Source organism: Lissotriton vulgaris, chromosome 3_1 (genome assembly GCF_964263255.1).
Source record: "Lissotriton vulgaris chromosome 3_1, aLisVul1.2, whole genome shotgun sequence".
Taxonomy (NCBI): domain Eukaryota; kingdom Metazoa; phylum Chordata; class Amphibia; order Caudata; family Salamandridae; genus Lissotriton; species Lissotriton vulgaris.
This window is the reverse complement of record NC_141689.1, coordinates 367,499,247-367,518,725: the sequence shown is the minus strand read 5'-3', so window position 1 is coordinate 367,518,725 and position 19,479 is coordinate 367,499,247. Positions and strand designations below refer to the sequence as shown.

The window sequence follows — 19,479 nt, the reverse complement described above, 5'->3', positions numbered from 1 at the left end:
TCCCTCTAGAACCTTCCCGGGAGGAGCCTCAGTCCCTCAGATTTTCTACCGCACGTTGTGCTAGGGAGTCTCCAACCTGAGCTCTTCAGGTTTTTCTTGCTTCGAAGTCTCAAACTTCGCTGGAAGTACACTTTGTACAAACAGAATACATATCCTATCTTCGACTACTGTCTCCCATGTCGGAATCCAATAAGAAGGCTTCATCCATGGCGGACTCGCAAAAGAAAGCCCTTCTCAGGGCCTGTTCCTCCTGCGGCAAGCAGCGGATTCAAGCGGAGGACAAGCACGATCTGTGCTTATATTGCCTGTACCCTGACCACGTCCCTGACAAGTGTAGGGTGTGTAGAGCCTTCCCAAAGAAGACTGTTAAGGAAAGAGAGGCTCGCCTTCTCGAATGGCTCGACAGGCTTAAGGTCCGAGACACTCTGGAATCTTCCGAGGGTAGTGTTTCCGTGACCTCCAAAGTCTCCAAGAAGAGACCCAGGGTGCAGTCCCCTGGAGAGACAGACACTCCTAAGAAGGCGCACAGGAAACCTTCGGAGGCACGTTCCACCACCTCCTCCGTGTCTGTTAAGGACGGCCAGAGGTTCAAGAAACCCGCTCCATCTACTAAGCGGACCACCTCGGTCTCGACCACTGTGTCGACCACTACGGCCTCATCGCCCTCCGCGACGGCCACAACGACCACCACTGCGTCCTCAGGCGCACCGGTCTCCTCGGCCATTCCTCCGAAGCCTTCGTCCAAGACTAATACCGGACCATCGCCACTATCTGCGTCATCGTCACCTAAGAGGTCCAAATCTAAAGGTACGCCTTCGCCGAAGACATCTCACACCGAAGGATCGTCACCTAAACGGTCGAGGTCAAGTTCAAAGGGTCCGCCTTCACCCAAGATATCTCAAGTCGAAGGCTCTACCACCAGTAAGTCGGCGATTCACTTATCCCCGCAGAATTTGATGCCATCGACACTAACGGAGGCGTTCAAGTCACCAACACACACGGCGGGCGCGCCATCTTCACGCACATCGTCGGAAGAGACCCCGGCGCCATCTTGGAAAGAATCTAGATTGGTCGAAGTCTCCATTCACTCGATTCCAACTTCCTCGGTTCCCCCAACGGTAGAGTTGGCACCCGAGCAAGAGCAGGTGACACTGCAGAGTGAGGAGTCCGACGAGGAAAACCAGGACGTTCACGAGGACCAGGACGAAGTTATGTATCAGGAACGCTCCATGAACGTCAACACGGAGAACACCCCGATGATCTGTTTGCCCCTGTCTCTGGTCAACGATTTGCGCTCCCTGGTGCAGGACTATAAACAACGGTTCCCGGATGCCGACAGCGGAACCCAGGTGCCGGTCACCCAAGCGCAACCGTCGGCCTCGCGCCCTTCCGCTCTCCAGGCCCGTCCTCGGAACCAACCCCAGCCTCGCACTCGGCCCCAGCCTCAGGTGGAGGACTCCTCGGAAGGCGAGGAGGAGGAGACGGACTTGGAGGAAGGCGAAGTGCAAGACGTTGACTCGGACCACAGAGACGACGATGCCGATGCTGCGTCATCACACCATTCGTCTACCCCGGCATCCCCGCGACCGCGCCAATCTGAGACGGCGGACGTTGGGGGTTTCCACAAACTGGTGGACAGGGCAGCAAAGAGGTTTCACATGGCGGTGGAATCCACGGAAACGGAATGCTTCCTCCATGATTTCAAGGAGCACAGCCAGAAATTGGCCAAGTCTATTCCACTTATAGACTTTCTGTGGGAACAGGGCAAGAAGCTGATGCTTACGCCTGCCTCGGTGCCTGCGGTGGTTCCGCGCCTAGACAAAAAATATAAGGCCCCGATCACCGCGCCAGCCTGCCTGACCGGCCACCCCAAACCGGACTCGGTTGTGACTCAGGCGGCCCAAAAGCAATCCCGCAACCACTCCTCGCCACTGTCCGCACCCCCAGACAAGGAAGGAAGGAAACTGGACACCATAGGCAAACGGTTCTCTACCACGTCCGCCATGACCATCAAGGTGGCGAATTCCATCGCCCTACTTGGGCGCTACAACCGCCAGCTATGGGAAGACATAGCCCCCTATCTGCAAGGCCTGCCATCCACGGTCCAGGACGAAGTGAAAGCTCTCCTAGCGGAAGGACAAAACTCCGCGGCTGAAATCATCGACTGCGCCATCGACGCAGCCATGACGGGATTCCGCCAGTTGGCCGGGGCTGCCGTGCTCCGCCGCCAAGGCTGGCTCAAAGCAACGTCCTTTCGACAAGAGGTCCAATCTAAGGTGCTGGACATGCCGTTCGATGGTCAATTTCTCTTTGGGGAGAAGATAGACGAAGCACTCCAGGCCATCAAGAAAGATACCGATACGGCGAGGGCTCTGGGCTCCCTCCAGTTCCGGAACCAGTCCTTTCGGGGGGGCCGCTCCAGAGGTCAGTACTCCTACAGAGGTTCCTACCAAAATCGGTCGTCCTACTCCTACGGCAACAGGAACCAGCCCCAGCACAAACAACAGACCCGACAGTCGTCCTATGGGAGGTCGTCCTTCAGAGGCAAATCCGCCAAGAAGGGCACTGGCGGCCGCCAGTGACCATTTACTCCAGCCAGTCCCACCACCATCTCAATCCTTTCGAATTGGGGGAAAACTGACCCACTTCCTCCAAAATTGGCGAAAAATCACTACGGATCGGTGGGTACTACAAATAATTCAATTTGGACATTCCCTCGAAATGGTCAACACCCCTCCCAACACTCCTCCGCTGAAGCGTGCTCACAAACACCTGCACCTCCTTCTCAAGGAAGTATCCGCCATGTTGGTCAAAGGAGCCATCGAAAGAGTCCCAGAGTCCCAGAAGGGGAAGGGTTTTTATTCCCACTTCTTCCTAGTCCAACAGAAAGGGGACAAATGGAGGCCGATCTTAGACCTCCGGGCGCTCAACGCCTTCCTGCGGAGTCAATCCTTCCAGATGGTCACAATCCAGGAGATCCTGGGGGCGCTGGAAAGAGGAGACTCGATGGTCTCCCTGGACTTACAGGACGCCTACTACCATATCCCCATCCTCATACGGCACAGGAGGTACCTACGGTTCGAAATAGCAGGCAGACATTACCAGTTCAAGGTCTTGCCATTCGGCCTCAAATCTGCACCACGTATCTTCACGAAGTGCTTGGCGCCGGTGGCAGCCTTCCTGCGACAAAGGGGACACCAGGTATTCCCCTACCTGGACGACTGGCTGGTGAAGGCGCCTTTCCCGGAGGGCGCGACTGCTTCCTCCAACGCCTGCAGCGCTCTTTTTCAACAGCTGGGTCTGACGATCAACCTCAAAAAATCCTGCACTACTCCATCAACGAGGATCACCTTCCTAGGGGCTACCTTGGACACGAAGCGCGCAAAGGCTTTCCCCTCGGAGGACAGGACCAACAAAATACTGTCTCTGGCCACGGCTGTGGCCAAGAAGTCTCGCATCAAAGTCCGGACATTCACCTCCTTGCTAGGGATGATGTCCTCCTGCATTCTCCTCATACCACACTGCAGGCTCCGCATGCGTCCCCTGCAGGAGGCGCTGGCGAGACAATGGAAACAGAGTTCCGGCTCCTTCGAGGACATTATCACAATCACACCGGCCATCACAAAGGCCCTTCTATGGTGGAGAAACCGGACACACCTGACGGCCGGCTTGCAGTTCCTCCTGCCGCCGGCACCTCTGGTCATCACGACAGATGCCTCACTGGAAGGCTGGGGCGCGGTTCTGTTGGACCTTCGAGTCAGCGGCAAATGGGACGCCCAAGAGAAACAACTACACATCAACCTCTTGGAACTGAGGGCAGTGTATCTGGCTCTGCAGGCATTCCTGCCACGTATCGGAACTTCCCCGGTGCTCGTCAAAACGGACAACACCACGACGATGCACTACCTGAACAAACAGGGGGGAACGCGATCTCTCTCTCTCTCAAGAGAATCGCAAAAAATCTGGAACTGGTTGGTGGCACACAGGCTCTCCCTCAAAGCGGAGTACGTTCCCGGGAAGGACAACACTATCGCGGACGCCCTCAGCAGACAGACCTCTCTCTCCCACGAATGGGAGCTGAACGGCGACACGGTGGCCCACGTCTTCTCGCAATGGGGGACCCCGAGGATCGATCTCTTCGCGACGGCAGGGAACGCCAAATGCCCAAGCTACGCAAGCTGGCATCCCCAACGGGGGTCGCTGGGAAATGCTTTTTCCATCGGCTGGTTCAGCGTGTTTGCGTACGCTTTTCCTCCGTTCCCGATGATACCGAGGCTCCTCCGGAAGATGAAGATGGAGCCGTGCACCCTGATCCTTGCTCCGTACTGGCCGAGACAACACTGGTTCTTGGACCTGCTTCGCCTTTCCATCAAGCCCCCGATTCACCTGCGGCAACACCCGAACCTCTTAACGATGTCCGGAGGCCAGGTACACCACCCGAACCTCCGTTCGCTCAAATTATCGGCCTGGCTCCTGAGCACCGAGAGTTCGGAGACCTAGAGATCCCGCAGGACTACAGGGCCGTACTAGCCAAAGCGAGGGCGGGCAGCACGAACAAGACCTACTTGCTGAAGTGGAAGAGGTTCTGCTTGTGGTGTTCGGAACAAGGCTTACACCCTCTCCGGGTCACCCCAGTACAGCTGCTACCATACCTCCTCCACCTGGCTCAATCGGGGCTGGCTCACGCCTCCATTAAGGTTCATCTGGCTGCGATTTCTAGATTCACCAGGAACTCATCTGGACCTTCCCTATGGTCCAGTCGACTGATAAAGCAATTTCTGAAAGGGCTCTACAGATCCTTTCCGAGGCCTCGGAAAGTCCCTCCGACCTGGCAATTGAACTTGGTGCTCAACCAACTAATGAAACACCCTTTCGAGCCCATACACCGGGCCACTCTCAAACATCTCTCATGGAAGACGGCACTCCTGCTCGCCCTGACGTCGGCCAGACGAGTCAGCGAACTTCAAGCGCTGTCTATTCAGGAACCGTATCTCCAATTCAGGCACGACCGAGTGGTACTCAGGCCCAACCCTAAATTCATTCCTAAAGTGCCGTCAGACTTTCATCTGAACGAACCAATTGTACTCAAGTCATTTTTTGCGAACCCTTCCACAGCGGCAGAAAGGGCGCTGCATTCCTTGGACCTTAAAAGGTGTCTCAAATTCTACTGGGACAGGACCAAAGAGGTCAGGAAGTCTTCTCAACTCTTTGTAGCCTACAGCAACCCACGCATGGGTTTGCCCTTGACAAAACAGAGCATCTCCCGCTGGATTTCTTCAGCGATTGCTTTCTGCCATGATCAGGCCGGACGGCCTTTGACGGACCGAGTGGCTGCCCACTCTACCAGAGCGATGTCAACGTCAGCGGCGCTCTTCGCTGGAGTGACGATCCTGGACATCTGCCGAGCGGCGACCTGGAAGTCCCCGCACACCTTTTCCAGGCACTACTGCCTGGACATCGAACTGCAGAAGGACGCTGCAGTGGGACAAGCGGTGCTGCGCCATCTCTTCCAATAAGGTGAGCCTTACCTCGTCCCGCCATCCAGGTATGCACATTCTTCATGGGTTTTTTCTGCTATATGCATGACTGTATATTGCCATGTTTCTCTCACGTTGTCTGTAATTTATGCAGGCCTGCTGGTTGTGAGAATGTGCTTTACCACTATGCATGTATAACTGCTGGCTACTCTGATTCAGGCATGTGAATCTATGAAAGACACCCAAATACTGGATAAGAAATGCGTTACTTACCTGTAACAGCAGTTATCCAGTATTGGTGTCTTTCATAGATTCACATGCAACCCTCCCGCCTCCCCGGTAAGGACTCACGTACCTCTATGTCTACATTGCGACACCCTAGCTGGGTGCGTACGAAAATCTGAGGGACTGAGGCTCCTCCCGGGAAGGTTCTAGAGGGAGGTCGGAGCTGATTGGCTAACGATGAGAGTTCGGTCCTTTTTACATAAGGACGTGGAAAGGCCCCAAAGGGGAGGCCCTTCGGCCTATATTCTCTATGTATGTCCTTAGGACATTACTTTTTTATGTACCGGAGGCTCCCGTCTCGGCGACGGGGAATGATTCAGGCATGTGAATCTATGAAAGACACCAATACTGGATAACTGCTGTTACAGGTAAGTAACGCATTTCTTATATTCCTGTAAACCGATTACCCATTTAGTTATCCTACTGGAAATTGAGTCCAGTCCCTTCTTGCTAAATATTTCAATAGGGGGTTTATGATCATATCGTACCTCAAACTCAACACCCCAAAGAATTGTTTTTAATTTTTTTATTGCCGAAAACATTGCCAAGGATTCTCTCTCCACCACTGAATATCTTGTCTCAGGGTCTTTAAGAGTACGAGATAAAAACATTATGGTTTGCATTCCACTAGGGCCCAGTTGTTGCAGAACCGCACCCAGACCTTTTTCACTCGCATCAGTGATGACTACGGGCTTAAATTTCCTGGTTGAAACTACTGAGAGAAGGGGCAGTTTTGAGTTTTTCTTTTATTTTCAGAAATTCATCTTCACAAGCCTCGGACCATTCCAAGTCAACTCCGTTCTTCAACAAATGTCTCATATTGACAGCACAATCAGCAAAATTCCTCACAAACTTAGCATAGTACTCTACGACACCCAAAAATTTTATGAGCTCACTTTTGCATGAGGGCAAACTCATCTCTTGAATGGTGTTAATCAAATCAAACTTAGGTTTCACCCCTTCACTGGTGATATTATGACCTAAGTAATTTATTGAGTTTGTTCTAAATCTGCACTTTTCAGCTTTAATAGTCAAGTTATGCTCACACAATCTTTCCAAGGCTTCCCTAAGTCTACCGTCGTGTTGTCTCATCATCACCATATTCCAAAATGTCATCCTGAAATACATAAATACCTTGAAGGCCATAAAGAATGTTTTCCATAACTCTCTGGAAGACAGAAGAGACCAAACCTAAGGGCATGCGTTTGAATCTATAAGTGCCAAAAGGAGTTATGAAAGACGTGAAGTCCCTAAATGTCTCTTCAAGTTTTATTTGATGTTTGATGATAGGCTGAGGTGAGGTCTATTGTGCTAAAAACTTTGGCACTACCTAATAACGCCAATAACTCATTTATGTTGGGTAAAGGATACTTATCAACCACAACACATTTATTTAATTGTCTCAAGTCGATGCATAACCTCAAATCTCCATTAGATTTTCTAGCTGCTACAACCAGAGCCATCCATTCGGTTCCTCGCTCTTTCCCTTTTTTAGAGAATGAATTTATCGGGTAACTCCAGCAAGGGAAATGTACTAAAGCAGCTCTAAAACACGATCATGAAGGCCGTAATAAGTTTTAAGTTAACTGTGTTAAAAACAATGCTTTACATCACGCTCCTTATTAAAGTCGATAAATATTCACTGCTTGTTATGGAAGCAAAATCTTCATAAATTTGATATTTAAAGCATCACGAGTTAGTTAGCTTGACAATCCAAATAATAGGATGAGCTTGCTTTGAATAAACACCAAGCAAAGAAAATATGAAAAGTATTTTGACTACAGCTTGAGTAATTATGCGACAAAAAGCTCCCAATCCCTTATTATATTGTAAAGAAAACCTCCTTGTTTCCAAGCCAGTTCATTAAGTTCAAACAAGGTTTTTTTAAGAGATCCAAGAAGTAATTGTCCCTTAGAAAACAGCTTGAAAAAAAATTGATGCTCATCACCAATCTTCCTTGTTGAGATTCTTGCGCTGCCAACTACTCCAGTGAAGTAAGTTGAATCCTAAACGGAAGGCAGGTTGATAGTTTCTTCATAAGATTTATTGGCCTTAAGAATCTCATCCAACAACCAGCAGGTCAGGTCTGGAATAACTGTTCAGGTTTGCTTACAAAACCATCATTGAATGTCATGACTTCACTCAATGACTCATTACACATTCTAGCATGACATACTAGGATTCTACACTAAACATTGAATGTGAAGAAGAAGGCAGAAGCAGATTACCACAATACTGTTCACTGACCAGTCTGTATAAGGCATTACTATCATCACTCCGAGAGGCCTGTGGTGGCTCTCCGGAGATGAAGCAGAGAGATGTTTCTTCATTAGGAGTATGTGTTCCAGAATATGTTTGTAACCCACTTTTAAAAGAGAGAGAGATGATAATCGTCCTACACCTGACACGCAACATTGTTTTGCAGCTAATCATTAGAGCACTGTCTAGTTTAGCCATAGAATTCTATGTGTGCTTTAAATATGAGGCAACGCAAGCCTCAATCCTGTTTTTATCTGCGACATTGCTATCAGTGGTATCTGAGGGCCATTATTAGTCCTAATTATTCTCTTACACAAGGAGCATTTCTAAGGCAGTCCGTTATAATGCGACCCTTCATTTGAGGCCAGCATTTACATTGAAATCTGCAAATAATTGAGAAACTGGGTGAGGAGGGAGATTTTTCTTTTTTAAACTTGTAGGGAAGTGCAATCCACCTCTCCTCTGCCCACTGGTGTAACAAAACTTGAGAGGGCCCCCTGCAAGTTACGTGGAAGGCCCTCCAGACTCAATCATGAGCTCTCTGTACTGTGCTTAGGGGGACCCCTGGACAACGGGGGCTGCAGGGGCCTGTATTACCCAAATTCCTCTGCCTACTCAGATTGAAAGACTGTCTCTTCCATCTAAACTAGGTTTGGGCCCCCATTACGCAAATAATTTGTAACCATGTACAATTTCTCCATGGCGCCCCTGCCCGGACTCAAGAAGCCTTCTATCTAGTGCACTCTTTTCTTGTGGGAAGTCCATGGCACCACAGTATTCACCTGTGCCATTGTCCAAATTAGATCATTGGTACTCCCATCAATATCTGTTTTTACCACTGCAACACCTTTAGGCTGTACAGTCCCCAAGAGTGACCGGGTAGGATTGGTCATAATAAGTACTAGTTCCACATATTTTGTTTGTATAAGTCTTGGATTAGACATGGGCGTCCGCAGGGGAGGGCAAGGGGGGGCACTTGCCCCCCCTGGAACACAAGTGCGTCACTATTGACAGCCCCCACAGTGGTGTTTGTCTGCAGGGCCGTCAATTTTAAAAGCGTGAGAAAGCGCTTGCAATGACGGCCCTGCTTGATGAGCGGGAAAACTGCTGCTGATGGGCAAGAGAGAAGGTCCGAGCCTGGCTGCTCCCATAGCATGAAGCAGAGGCGCACCTAGAGTCAAATTTCGGGGAGGGGGGCACATTTTTCAAGCTAAAGGCAGAGTGGAGCTGCAGGGGCCCTGGGATGGGGTGAAAACAATCAAAGCCTCATTAAGGAGAAAAAGGTCTTTAAAAGACCTGTGAAGTACTCGGGTGGCTGTGTGTGCACCAGGGAATATGTCTCATCCCGGGCTGCCACACACAATGGAAGCTCTGTTATAGAGGGTTTGTACTGTTAGGAGTTTCTCCCACTTTTCCACAATCCTCTCTCACTTCTCCACAATCTTCTCCCACAGCTCCACACTCGTTGCACCATCTACTCTTGATTGAATTATGAGCACGGTTTGAACATTAGAATTAGAAATCGTGCAGCAAAAGGGATTGAAAAGGTTTTAGAATACTGTTCATGACATTATCAGTGCTGTCCCCTATGAACATCCATCCCCCATTCCATACTAACGAACTACAGAGGCAGAAGACCCGGCACCGAATTGCACAATTCGCCCAGAGATGCAATGGGTGTGTCTGCCTGTTTTTTGCACCATAAGCACTAGTATTATAGAAGGGTCTGCAGATGAGATGGATTAAAGAGTTTACACCTTGAGCTCCAAAGGGGCATTCCCTCATGTTCATTGCAGCATCGAGTGCCTGGACCACTGTCTGTACTCACTGTCGACTGACATGATTCCCGAAGGGAAAGCTGCCCCCACAGAGACAACTTTTCTTTTCTGAATCATGTACCAACTGCAGCTCAGTGTTGGTGTCGGATCAATGGTTTGCGACTGCCATTGCGTTTGAAAACCATTGATACATGTCGTTGTAAATTGCAATTTGAAGATAGCACCCTTTTCACTGCCCCTCCAAATTCCAATATGGAGTAAGATGCAGAGCCCCTTTTGTCAATCATGAATGTTATACACAACTCTAAAAGGGGGTTTTGCAGTAGCAACCACTGTGATGCTGCATATTGTAAGCTTTATGACCACAACATCTGTTTGTATATGCGGGCCCTGGTTATTTTTGATAACGCAGGATGTGCAGCGAAAGGAATGACGTTACAAATGAGTAGTGCCTTTAATGCTCTGGAAATGCTAGGATCTCCAATCTACCTCTCTACCTCTCTCTCTCTCTACCTCTCTCTATGCCTCTCTCGCTCTACCTCTCTACCTGTCTCTCTCTACCGCTACCTCTTGCTCTACCTCTCTCTCTCTACCTCTCTCTCTCTCTACCTCTCTCTCTCTACCTCTCTCTCTCTACCTCTCTCTCTCTCTACCTCTCTCTCTCTACCTCTCTCTCTCTACCTCTCTCTCTCCCTACCTCTACCTCTACCTACCTCTACCTCTCTCTCTACCTCTCTCTTTACCTCTCTCTGTCTACCTCTCTACCTCTCTCTCTCTCTACCTCTCTCTCTCTCTCTCTACCTCTCTCTCTCTTTACTTCTCTCTCTCCCTACCTCTACCTCTACCTCTACCTATCTCTACCTACCTCTACCACTCTACCTCTCTCTCTCTCTGTCTACCTCTCTACCCCTCTCCCTCTCTACCTCTCTCTCTCTCCCTACCTCTACCTCTACCTATCTCTACCTACCTCTCTCGCTCTACCTCTCTCTCTCTACCTCTCTATCTACCTCTCTCTCTCTACCTCTACCTCTCTCCCTACCTCTCTCTCTCGCTCTCTAGCTCTCTCTACTCTCTTCCTCTCGCTCTTGACCTCTCTCTCTACCTCACTCTCTCCCTACCTCTACCTCTACCTACCTCTACCTCTCTCTCTACCTCTCTCTCTCTACCTCTCCCTTTACCTCTCTCTCTGTCTACCTCTCTACCTCTCTCTCTCTACCTCTCTCTCTACCTCTCTCTCTCCCTACCTCTACCTCTACCTATCTCTACCTTTCTACCTCTCTCTCTACCTCTCTCCCTACGTCTCTCTCTCTACCTCTCTCTATCTACCTCTCTCTCTCTCTACCTCTCTCTCTCTACCCCTCTCTCTCCCTACCTCTACCTATCTCTACCTACCTCTACCTCTCTCCCTCTACCTCTCTACCTCTCTCTCTACCTCTCACCCTACCTCTCTCTCTACTTCTCTCTACCTCTATCTCTCTACCTCTCTCTCTCTACCTGTCTCTCTCTACCTCTCTCTCTCTCTACCTCTCGCTCTCTACCCACTCTCTCTCTCTCCCTACCTATACCTCTACCTATCTCTACCTACCTTTACATCTCTCTCTACCTCTCTCTCTCTCTCTCTCGCTCTACCTCTCTCTCTTGCTCTCCCTCTCTACCTCTCTCGCTCTCTCTCAAACTCTCTCTCTCTCTCTCCTTACCTCTACCTCTACCTATCTCTACCTACCTCTACCTCTCTCTCTACCTCTCTATCTCTCTACCTCTCTCTCTACCTCTCTCTTACTCCCTCTCTCTACCTCTCTCTACCCCTCTCTACCACTCTCTCTACCTCTACCTCTCTCTACCTCTCTCCCTCTACCTCTCTCTCTCTCTACCTCTCTCTCTCTCTCTATATATATATATACTTCTCGCTCTACCTCTACCTCTCTACCTCTCTCTCTCTCCCTATCTCTACCTCTCTACATCTCTCTCTCTTCCTCTCTCTACCTCAGTCTCTCTGCCTCTCTACACCTCTCTCTCTCTCTCTCTACCTCTGTCTACACCGCTTTCCACCTCTATACACCTCTCCACCTCTCAACCAGTTGAATTACTGGAAGCCCAAACCATCAATATTTCAAATCTGCGCATGAAATGTGGGTAGGATGAGCCGTGCAGCTCAGAAAGGGATGTTCTTTTTACATAATTTGTATTTAATAGAATTGGGAAGCAGGAGAACAGTCTCACAGTTGAGATAGGGATTCACATACACTGGTGACAGGTTTTGAATTGGCTTTAAAACCATTCAAAGATGACTGCAGCATCTATGTGGGATGTGGTGGACTAAGTGGCAGCCGGAGTCCTATAGCACTGCTTGTCATTTAAAGAAAAAAACAGCACTGACATAGCCAATATGTCTCCCCTTTGGGACCTTATAAGTATTTAGTTATCCACTACAATATCCTTGGTGCAACAACATCAAGTGTTGCATGGCTAAACACTTATAAGGTCCCAAAGGTGAGACCTATTGGCTATGCCAATGCTTGTTTGTTTTTCCCTCTCTTTCATTGTAGTTGTCCAGGTCATCTGCTGTGGAGCCTCTCACGATTTTTCTCCCACTCCATGGGTTTCTTTGTTTATTTAAGCTCTTTGTCTTAATAGATTTTTTATTTGTTTATTTAATACTTGTGCTGAATCATGTCGGAGGATGGTGATGAAGTAAAAATGTTGCCCCCCCCCTGGAAATATTTCTGCGGACGCCTATGGGATTAGAATGGATGTATGTTTGCAAGTTACCTCTTTTTCAATGTCTATGACCTCTCTTTCTTCTTGTGATCAGGGATTCATTCCCCGACTTGGTGCTGTCTTATGTAGGTGCCTTGTATGCTTCATCTTGCTTTCACCATGTATGGATTTGCGGAGAGGATATGGCCTCACAAGAAAGCAACCATCTTGCAGATAACGTGGCCATACCTCTCTTTGGTGCATATTTTTGTGAATGGTGAACAAACTGCAATTGTAAAAGGTAGTCTGTAATGCAATATAAAATTGATATTGGCAACCCAAACAGCGTTATAAGCATAACTTCACCAATCAGTCACAATAGTGAAAGATTACGTTTTTAGACATTTAATTAATTGATCAAATAACCTAAACTTCCATTTGTTCGGATGTGATATAGCATTATTGTGACAAATTGTATTTTGATCCAAAATGTTAGTTTCACCACTTCAATTTCTTCTTTTCTAGGTTTCACCACATCTCAAACCAATGCAGCAGGTTGAGCACTAAATCTGGATCATGTAACATCGCTTTTCAACAGTTCAACAGAAAAAGCATCAACTGCACTTAGATTTTATATATTTTTAACCGCTTGCTTTAAAATGCCAATTGTTCAAACTGTATCTCTTACAAACCAGGTTTTAAATTATTTTATTTTTGCAGACTTTATATCTTCATGACAGTCATCAGAAGTAGTACATCAGCAATAATATGTCAAAAACAGTTCAATAAATATCTGGTTATTTAGTTCTCTACACAGTGTCTTGTGTGATTTGAGTTTAATGGTGTGAGCAACAAATACTCATGATAATCCATGCAGAAGAATCATTCTTTAATGGAAGTTAGTTATGCCTCTGTTAGATATGATATGCATGGTGTGGTATCCCCCAAACTTTGTCTTCCCTCCTCCTGCTTGGCGGGATTTGTTTTTTGTAGGCATTAGGACTCTCACTGTTTAGCAGTGGTAAAGTGCTTCTGCTCTCTCCTTCAATTATGGTAAAATTGGCCAACACCTAATTGCCACATTGAATTTAATTGTAAGTCCCTAGTAAATGGCCCTACATGTACTCCGGGCCTGTACATTAAATGCTACTAATGGGCCTGTAGCACTTATGGTGCCAGTCACAAAAGTAGCCTTTTAATACATATCTCAGGCCTATAGTGCTGTTTTAAACTGCCATTTCGACCTGGCAGAATGAAGATTCTGCCAGACCTAAATCTTCCTTTTTAATATTAATTATTCATCCCTAAGGTTGGCCATTAAGACCCATAGGGCAAGGTTCATTGTATTTTTAAAAAGCAGAACATGTGTACTTAAGTTGCACATGTCCTAGCAGTGAAAAAACACCTAAAGTCGTTTTCATTGTGTCTATGTCACCTACCGGTTAGCTTATTACATCTAAGTGATAACTTTGAATTGGGAGAAGAGAGACAGTGTATACACTCATATGAATTGTAATTTAAAATCCTGTTTAATGCTAAAATCTGATTTGAAGTCGCAAATCTGAAAATGCCACTTTTAGAAAGGCATGGTGAGCCAAAAAAATTATGGATTTAGGCCCAGATCTCTATACTGGGTTTAATTTATGACATTGTTATGCATTCTGTCCATCAATTGTTCTTTTTGCATTCTGTCCATCAATTGTTCTTTTTGCACTTTTAGAAAGTAGACATTTTCTTTTACCAACCATTTGTGTCTTCTGTCCGTGCCCTGTGTCACATGCCTGTAAGTGGCTGCGCTGTTGGATTTTGTCCATTGTTTCAGAGGTGACTTAGGTGGGGAAAGGTTGGGCAACCTGGGCAGGATGACTGGGGGGTGTTTTACCCATCCCCACATATATTTCAAAGGGCTTTGCTCCTGCACACACAAAGGTATCTGACACCGGGCCTGCCCTGTCTTTTGACACTCCAGACAGTTTGGAATCTTAAAAGCAGAAGAAGATGAACTTTCCAGAGCCAGATGTGAGGGTAGAATAGGGTATCCACTCTTAACTCCTGGACCTGTGAAAGTTACAGAAGTAGGATGTCCCTTCTGCCTGAGGACTGCGCTGCTGCTTGAGCACTGCCTTGCTATCTGAGAAGGAATACTGGACCTGCCTACCTTCCTCCCAGGCCAACCCAGAGTGACTCCCAGGGTCAGTTGACTACAGGGACCCTACGAGGACCCAGAGGCCTCTGTGCAACTGCCATTTGGCCAGCTGCAACTGGACCTGCCTCAGCCCTGCTACTGACCTCTGCCTGGAGTTAGTCCTGATCCCCAAGAGGTGTCCTCCAAGTCCTGGACCCTTGGGTGACATCAGAGTGTACTCCTTCCTATCTGTGGGTTCTGTCAAATCCCACGCAGCTCGAGGTAGGACCTCGCATCACCGCATCTTACAGCTCCTGGTTGACTGCTTCATCGGAACCGATGCAGTACTTTGCATCTCAGCCCCTCACAGCTCCTGATGGGAGCTGACGTAGCATGACTCCACTCGATGGAGGACTTTGTATCGCAATACTGCGCAGCTCCTAATCAGAACTGACATCGTGAAGCCTCGAATCAAGGATATACTAAAAAAAAAATAGAAACATCCCATTCAGATCCTGGTTCAACACGGATATTAACAACGAAAGGAGACTACTAGGAGCCACAGAATGAATATGGAGGAGCAACACCTCCACAAGCCTACTTGAACAACTCGAAGCAGCTCGAAGGAAATGCAAAAAACACATCAGCAAAGAAAAATCCACTTTCTTCTGCACTGCCCTAGACAACGCAAAAAACAGGTCCAAAGAACTGTTCAAAATCATCCAGCAACAAACCTCCAAGCCCTCTGAATCCTCAATGCAGGCCTCCAAGGACCTATGCAAAAACTACGTCAACCCCGCTTACAAGAGCTTGCCCCCAGTGACCGAAGACAACACTCACAATCACTCCATGAAAATATGGAAGTCCTTCAACCCCATCCCGGAAGCCGAGGTAATCAAACTGATCTCCACCTCCAACCTAGCCTCTCATGTCCTTGACCCTATACCCTCCCAATTGACCAGAAAACTGAAACTCTACATAGCCCTGTTCTCGTGCAAGATTATAAACGGCTCCCTGAAAACCGGCGTCCTACCTGAATGCCTCAAAGTTGGGCAAGTAACGCCACTACTAAAAAATCCAGGCTTGGACTCCCAGGACCTGAATAACTTCAGACCCATCTCCAATCTCCCCCTCATATCCAAAATCCTCGAAAAATGCGTCCTCCTACAACTGACAAAGCACATGTACAGCATCAAACTTAATGATCTCAACCAATCTGGTTTCAGAAAAGGCTATAGCACCGAGACGGTAATCATTAACATCATAGACGATATCCACAAATCCCTCAATACCAACCAATGTTGCCTCCTCATTCTCCTGGACCTATCGGCAGCCTTTGACAAGGTTGATCACCAATTACTCATCAAGGCCTTACAAGAAAGGGTAGGTTCTGATGAGATGGTCCTACATTGGTTCTCCTCCTTTTTACACAGCCACTCACAAAGGATAAAAATAATAAACTTTACTTCCGACCTAAACCCTGTCAGCGGGGGCGTGCCCCATGGTTCACTGCTCTCGCCACAACTGTTCAACATATACATAGAACCCCTCGCCACCATACTTAAAAATGCCAACATCCCTTTCCATCTATATGCAGATGACACTCCGATCTATCTAGAAACCTACTTCATAGAAGACATTCACAGACTAAATTACACTGTAAAAGAAATCCAACACTGGCTGTCTGTAAACCACTTAAAACTCAACCAAGACAAAACAGAGATCCTTCTCTTCTCCAACAAAGAAGAGAACCCTCACATTTCAGAATGACTAAAAGCAATGGATGCTTTCAAAGGCAGTTTTACTCTGTTCAACTCTGTAAAATCATTAGGAATCACTCTAGACCCAAAACATGGCCACACACTTTAGAGGTGTGGCGCCACGGGGAGAGGTGTGGCGCCACAAGGAGAGGTGTGGCGCTGCAGCCAGGGTGACTGACGCTGGAATCTGGGGATCACGGTATGCCCGGTGCCAGCGTCAGATTAGCCCAGCACCAAGTGACTCTGGGCTATAGCTTGCTTAATCTTCCCAACGGCCCCCAGCGCCTGGAGACCCTTACGGGTGATTGTTCGTGCTTTACAAATGTGGATTATTATTAAAAACTCTGCAATGAGTGCCTCCTTCAATCTGAAGCTACTCAACAAAATTAAACCCTTCATCCCAACCAAAGACCTCAAATAACCCACCCAATCACTGGTGCTATATAAACTGGACTATGGATATGCAACCCTCACTGTTGCAACAAAATCACACTTAGCTCCCCTCAAAACAACTCTCAAATCAGCAGCCAGAATGGTCACTGGAGTTAGGAAATACGATCACATCTCACCAGCATCTAAAATGGCTCCCGGTCAAATTGCGTGCTAGCTTCAGAACTGCTTGTCTCACGCACAAAGCCATGCACACAGGAAAATCTGACTACCTGGCCGCCAAACTTAAGGGGGCCAGTCAGACAAGGAGCCTCAGGAGCTCCAATACCCTACTACTCATCCCTATGAAAACACGCAAACAAAAAACCGCACCACGGTCCTTCGCCGAAAACGCGCCCAACTCCATCCCAGCAGATATCAGGACTATCCCATCCTTCACAAAATAAAAACAACACCTAAAATACCTCTTGCTCAACCGCTCCCTCCTGAACAGAGAGCTGCCACCCTAACGCATTTCCCTGTTCGCCGTAGCTCCCCGACATTGTATCAATAAGACCTGCCTCCTCCTCCCTCTTGACCCCTACCTGTCCCCTTCCCTCCCCCCTCCCCCAATAGAGGTTCAACCCAAGAAAAGGTGGACTTCCGAACCAATATGTATACTACTGCTCTATTGTATGACTGGCACTAAAACTGTTGTAAAGTGCTCCGATAGCCCCAGGCCCGGCCAGCGCTATATAAAACTCCTTAATAAATAAAAAACATAAATAAAAACAACTCTCAGCTGGATTAACGTGGTCTCTGTATCTTGTCTGTGCTACATCTCAGTCGAACTGAACATGCGACTCTATCCGGCTCATCCAGATGACAACAATTGGTGCTTTGTGCTTCTTAGTGCTATTTTCACTTTTTGTTTCTATTGGTTCGATTTTTGTCGTTCTGGTATCATCATTTTATTTACAAAAATGTCCACAATTTTACTAAATTTGGATTTTTTCTGTGTTGGGTTTTCACTTTATTACTGTTTAATTGCTGTATACATTCTTCACACATTGCCTCCAAGTTAAGCCTGTCGCCTTTATTTCAAGCTCCAAGGAGGTTAAGCACAAGTTAATTTAGTGACTTTTTTGGTTCTTCAAGCATAAGGATTGTGGTTGTTGCCTGAATGGAGCTTCTACTGCCCTCAAATAATAATCCAATTTCGTACACAAACTATACTAAGACAACAAAGTTGTCTTTAGGAAAACAAAACGTAATATCTTGAAAATGTTCAATTCAGTGACTGTTAATGTTATATTCTAAAACTCTTAAAAGGAAGACTTTGCTTTAACCTCCGATGCATTGACTATGACCTCAAATGACACAGCACAGAACATTGAATTCCTGATACAAATTTGTATGAGATTCCCATGGACCTGGTCAATACGCCGGCCATGCTCTTTGCCCCATCTTCAGCATGCAGATGTACCTGCTCCATTTCCTATATGCAGCACAAGGATTTAAGTTCTGGATAGTAACCATAATGAACCTTGAAATTTAGTGTTTTCAGTTAAGCTGGGAGTTTTTACCTTGTTGATCTATCTAATTAACGGCTATGGTGGAAAGATCTCAGTGGTGCTGCAGGCCTGCTTCTTGCAGGAAATCTGCTTGTGCTACCTTATGGGCTTGACATGTTACTATATCTTTGCGGGACTTTGTGCAGACAGTGATGTTTAGCAAATCTTTTTAGATAGCAGCCCTGCCATCAGAAACTGCAAGAAATGCTTTGTCAGTCATGCCTTATGGGTACGTATTTTCCCTTGAGATGATGCCCACAGGGTATGGCCAGCAATATCCACTGGATATGTCCTATTGTAATTCCCTTTGTATACTGGGTACAAGCCCATGGCCTTTGGCCTTTTTTTCTCAATGATGCCTACAGACCCAAGATGACTACCGGAGCATACATCTTCAGCTATTTGCAACAAATGAGATACTCACCTCTGATTCAGGTGTTAGTGTCCGTAAATGTCTTACAAACCCATTTGCCTATAATTTCTTTTTCGGATTTCTCAAACTCTGCTGAACGAATTCACAACAAACAAAAAATATTGCTATGGCTAAGCTTTCCTTTGTGGTCTAGATTTGTTCTCGATCTGTCCAAGATATGTTTATTCACGTTCTCTCTTTCCTGAAATTACTTCTGATGCTTCAAAGAGTAGTGCTGCTTTCTGGACACAAAACTACTCTGGACGCTAGGCTATCCTTCAGCAGATGTTTGTGGATCATTACGTCTTTGGCAAGTTTCATACAGTTGGGCAAACGCGGCCAAAGTTAAAAGGAATCCATGCAAAATTTGATAACGTTCAGATTTTGCTATGCAAATAAAGAAGCAAAGACATTTGTTGACTTAAGTCAGACACAGTCAAGTACATTATGCTTTTACTAACTAGCTGGTATGTCAGCTAAAATGCAAGAACATAACTTCACTTTTGGAACGCTAGGTAGAAAATGGTTGCCCTTTGCAATGTGTTAATGTGCTCTTCTGTATACTGCGGATGGCGTTGGAGGCCTTAATATGCATGTGTGATCTTTTGGTGCCTCCAGGTGTGCTGCAGGGAAGAGGCTGTCTCAAGCACTTATGCGTCTGTGTTTTTGATAATGCTGTTATAGGATTAAATATGTGTCTAGTCCTCACCATGGTTTGGGACAGTTTGTGCCTCGGGCGGAAT

At 47.1% G+C, this 19,479-nt stretch overlaps 1 protein-coding gene across 1 annotated transcript in view; it reads left to right on the top strand.

The window, feature by feature from the left end:
• OXCT1 (3-oxoacid CoA-transferase 1) overlaps positions 1 to 13,308 on the top strand; it is a 460,447-nt gene extending 447,139 nt beyond the window's left edge. The window contains exon 17 of the mRNA XM_086960586.1: positions 13,022 to 13,308. Coding sequence (XP_086816712.1) covers positions 13,022 to 13,063 — 42 coding nt within the window. The 3' untranslated portion in view covers positions 13,064 to 13,308. The remainder of the gene's footprint in view (positions 1 to 13,021) is intronic.
• The last annotated feature ends 6,171 nt before the right edge of the window (positions 13,309 to 19,479 follow it).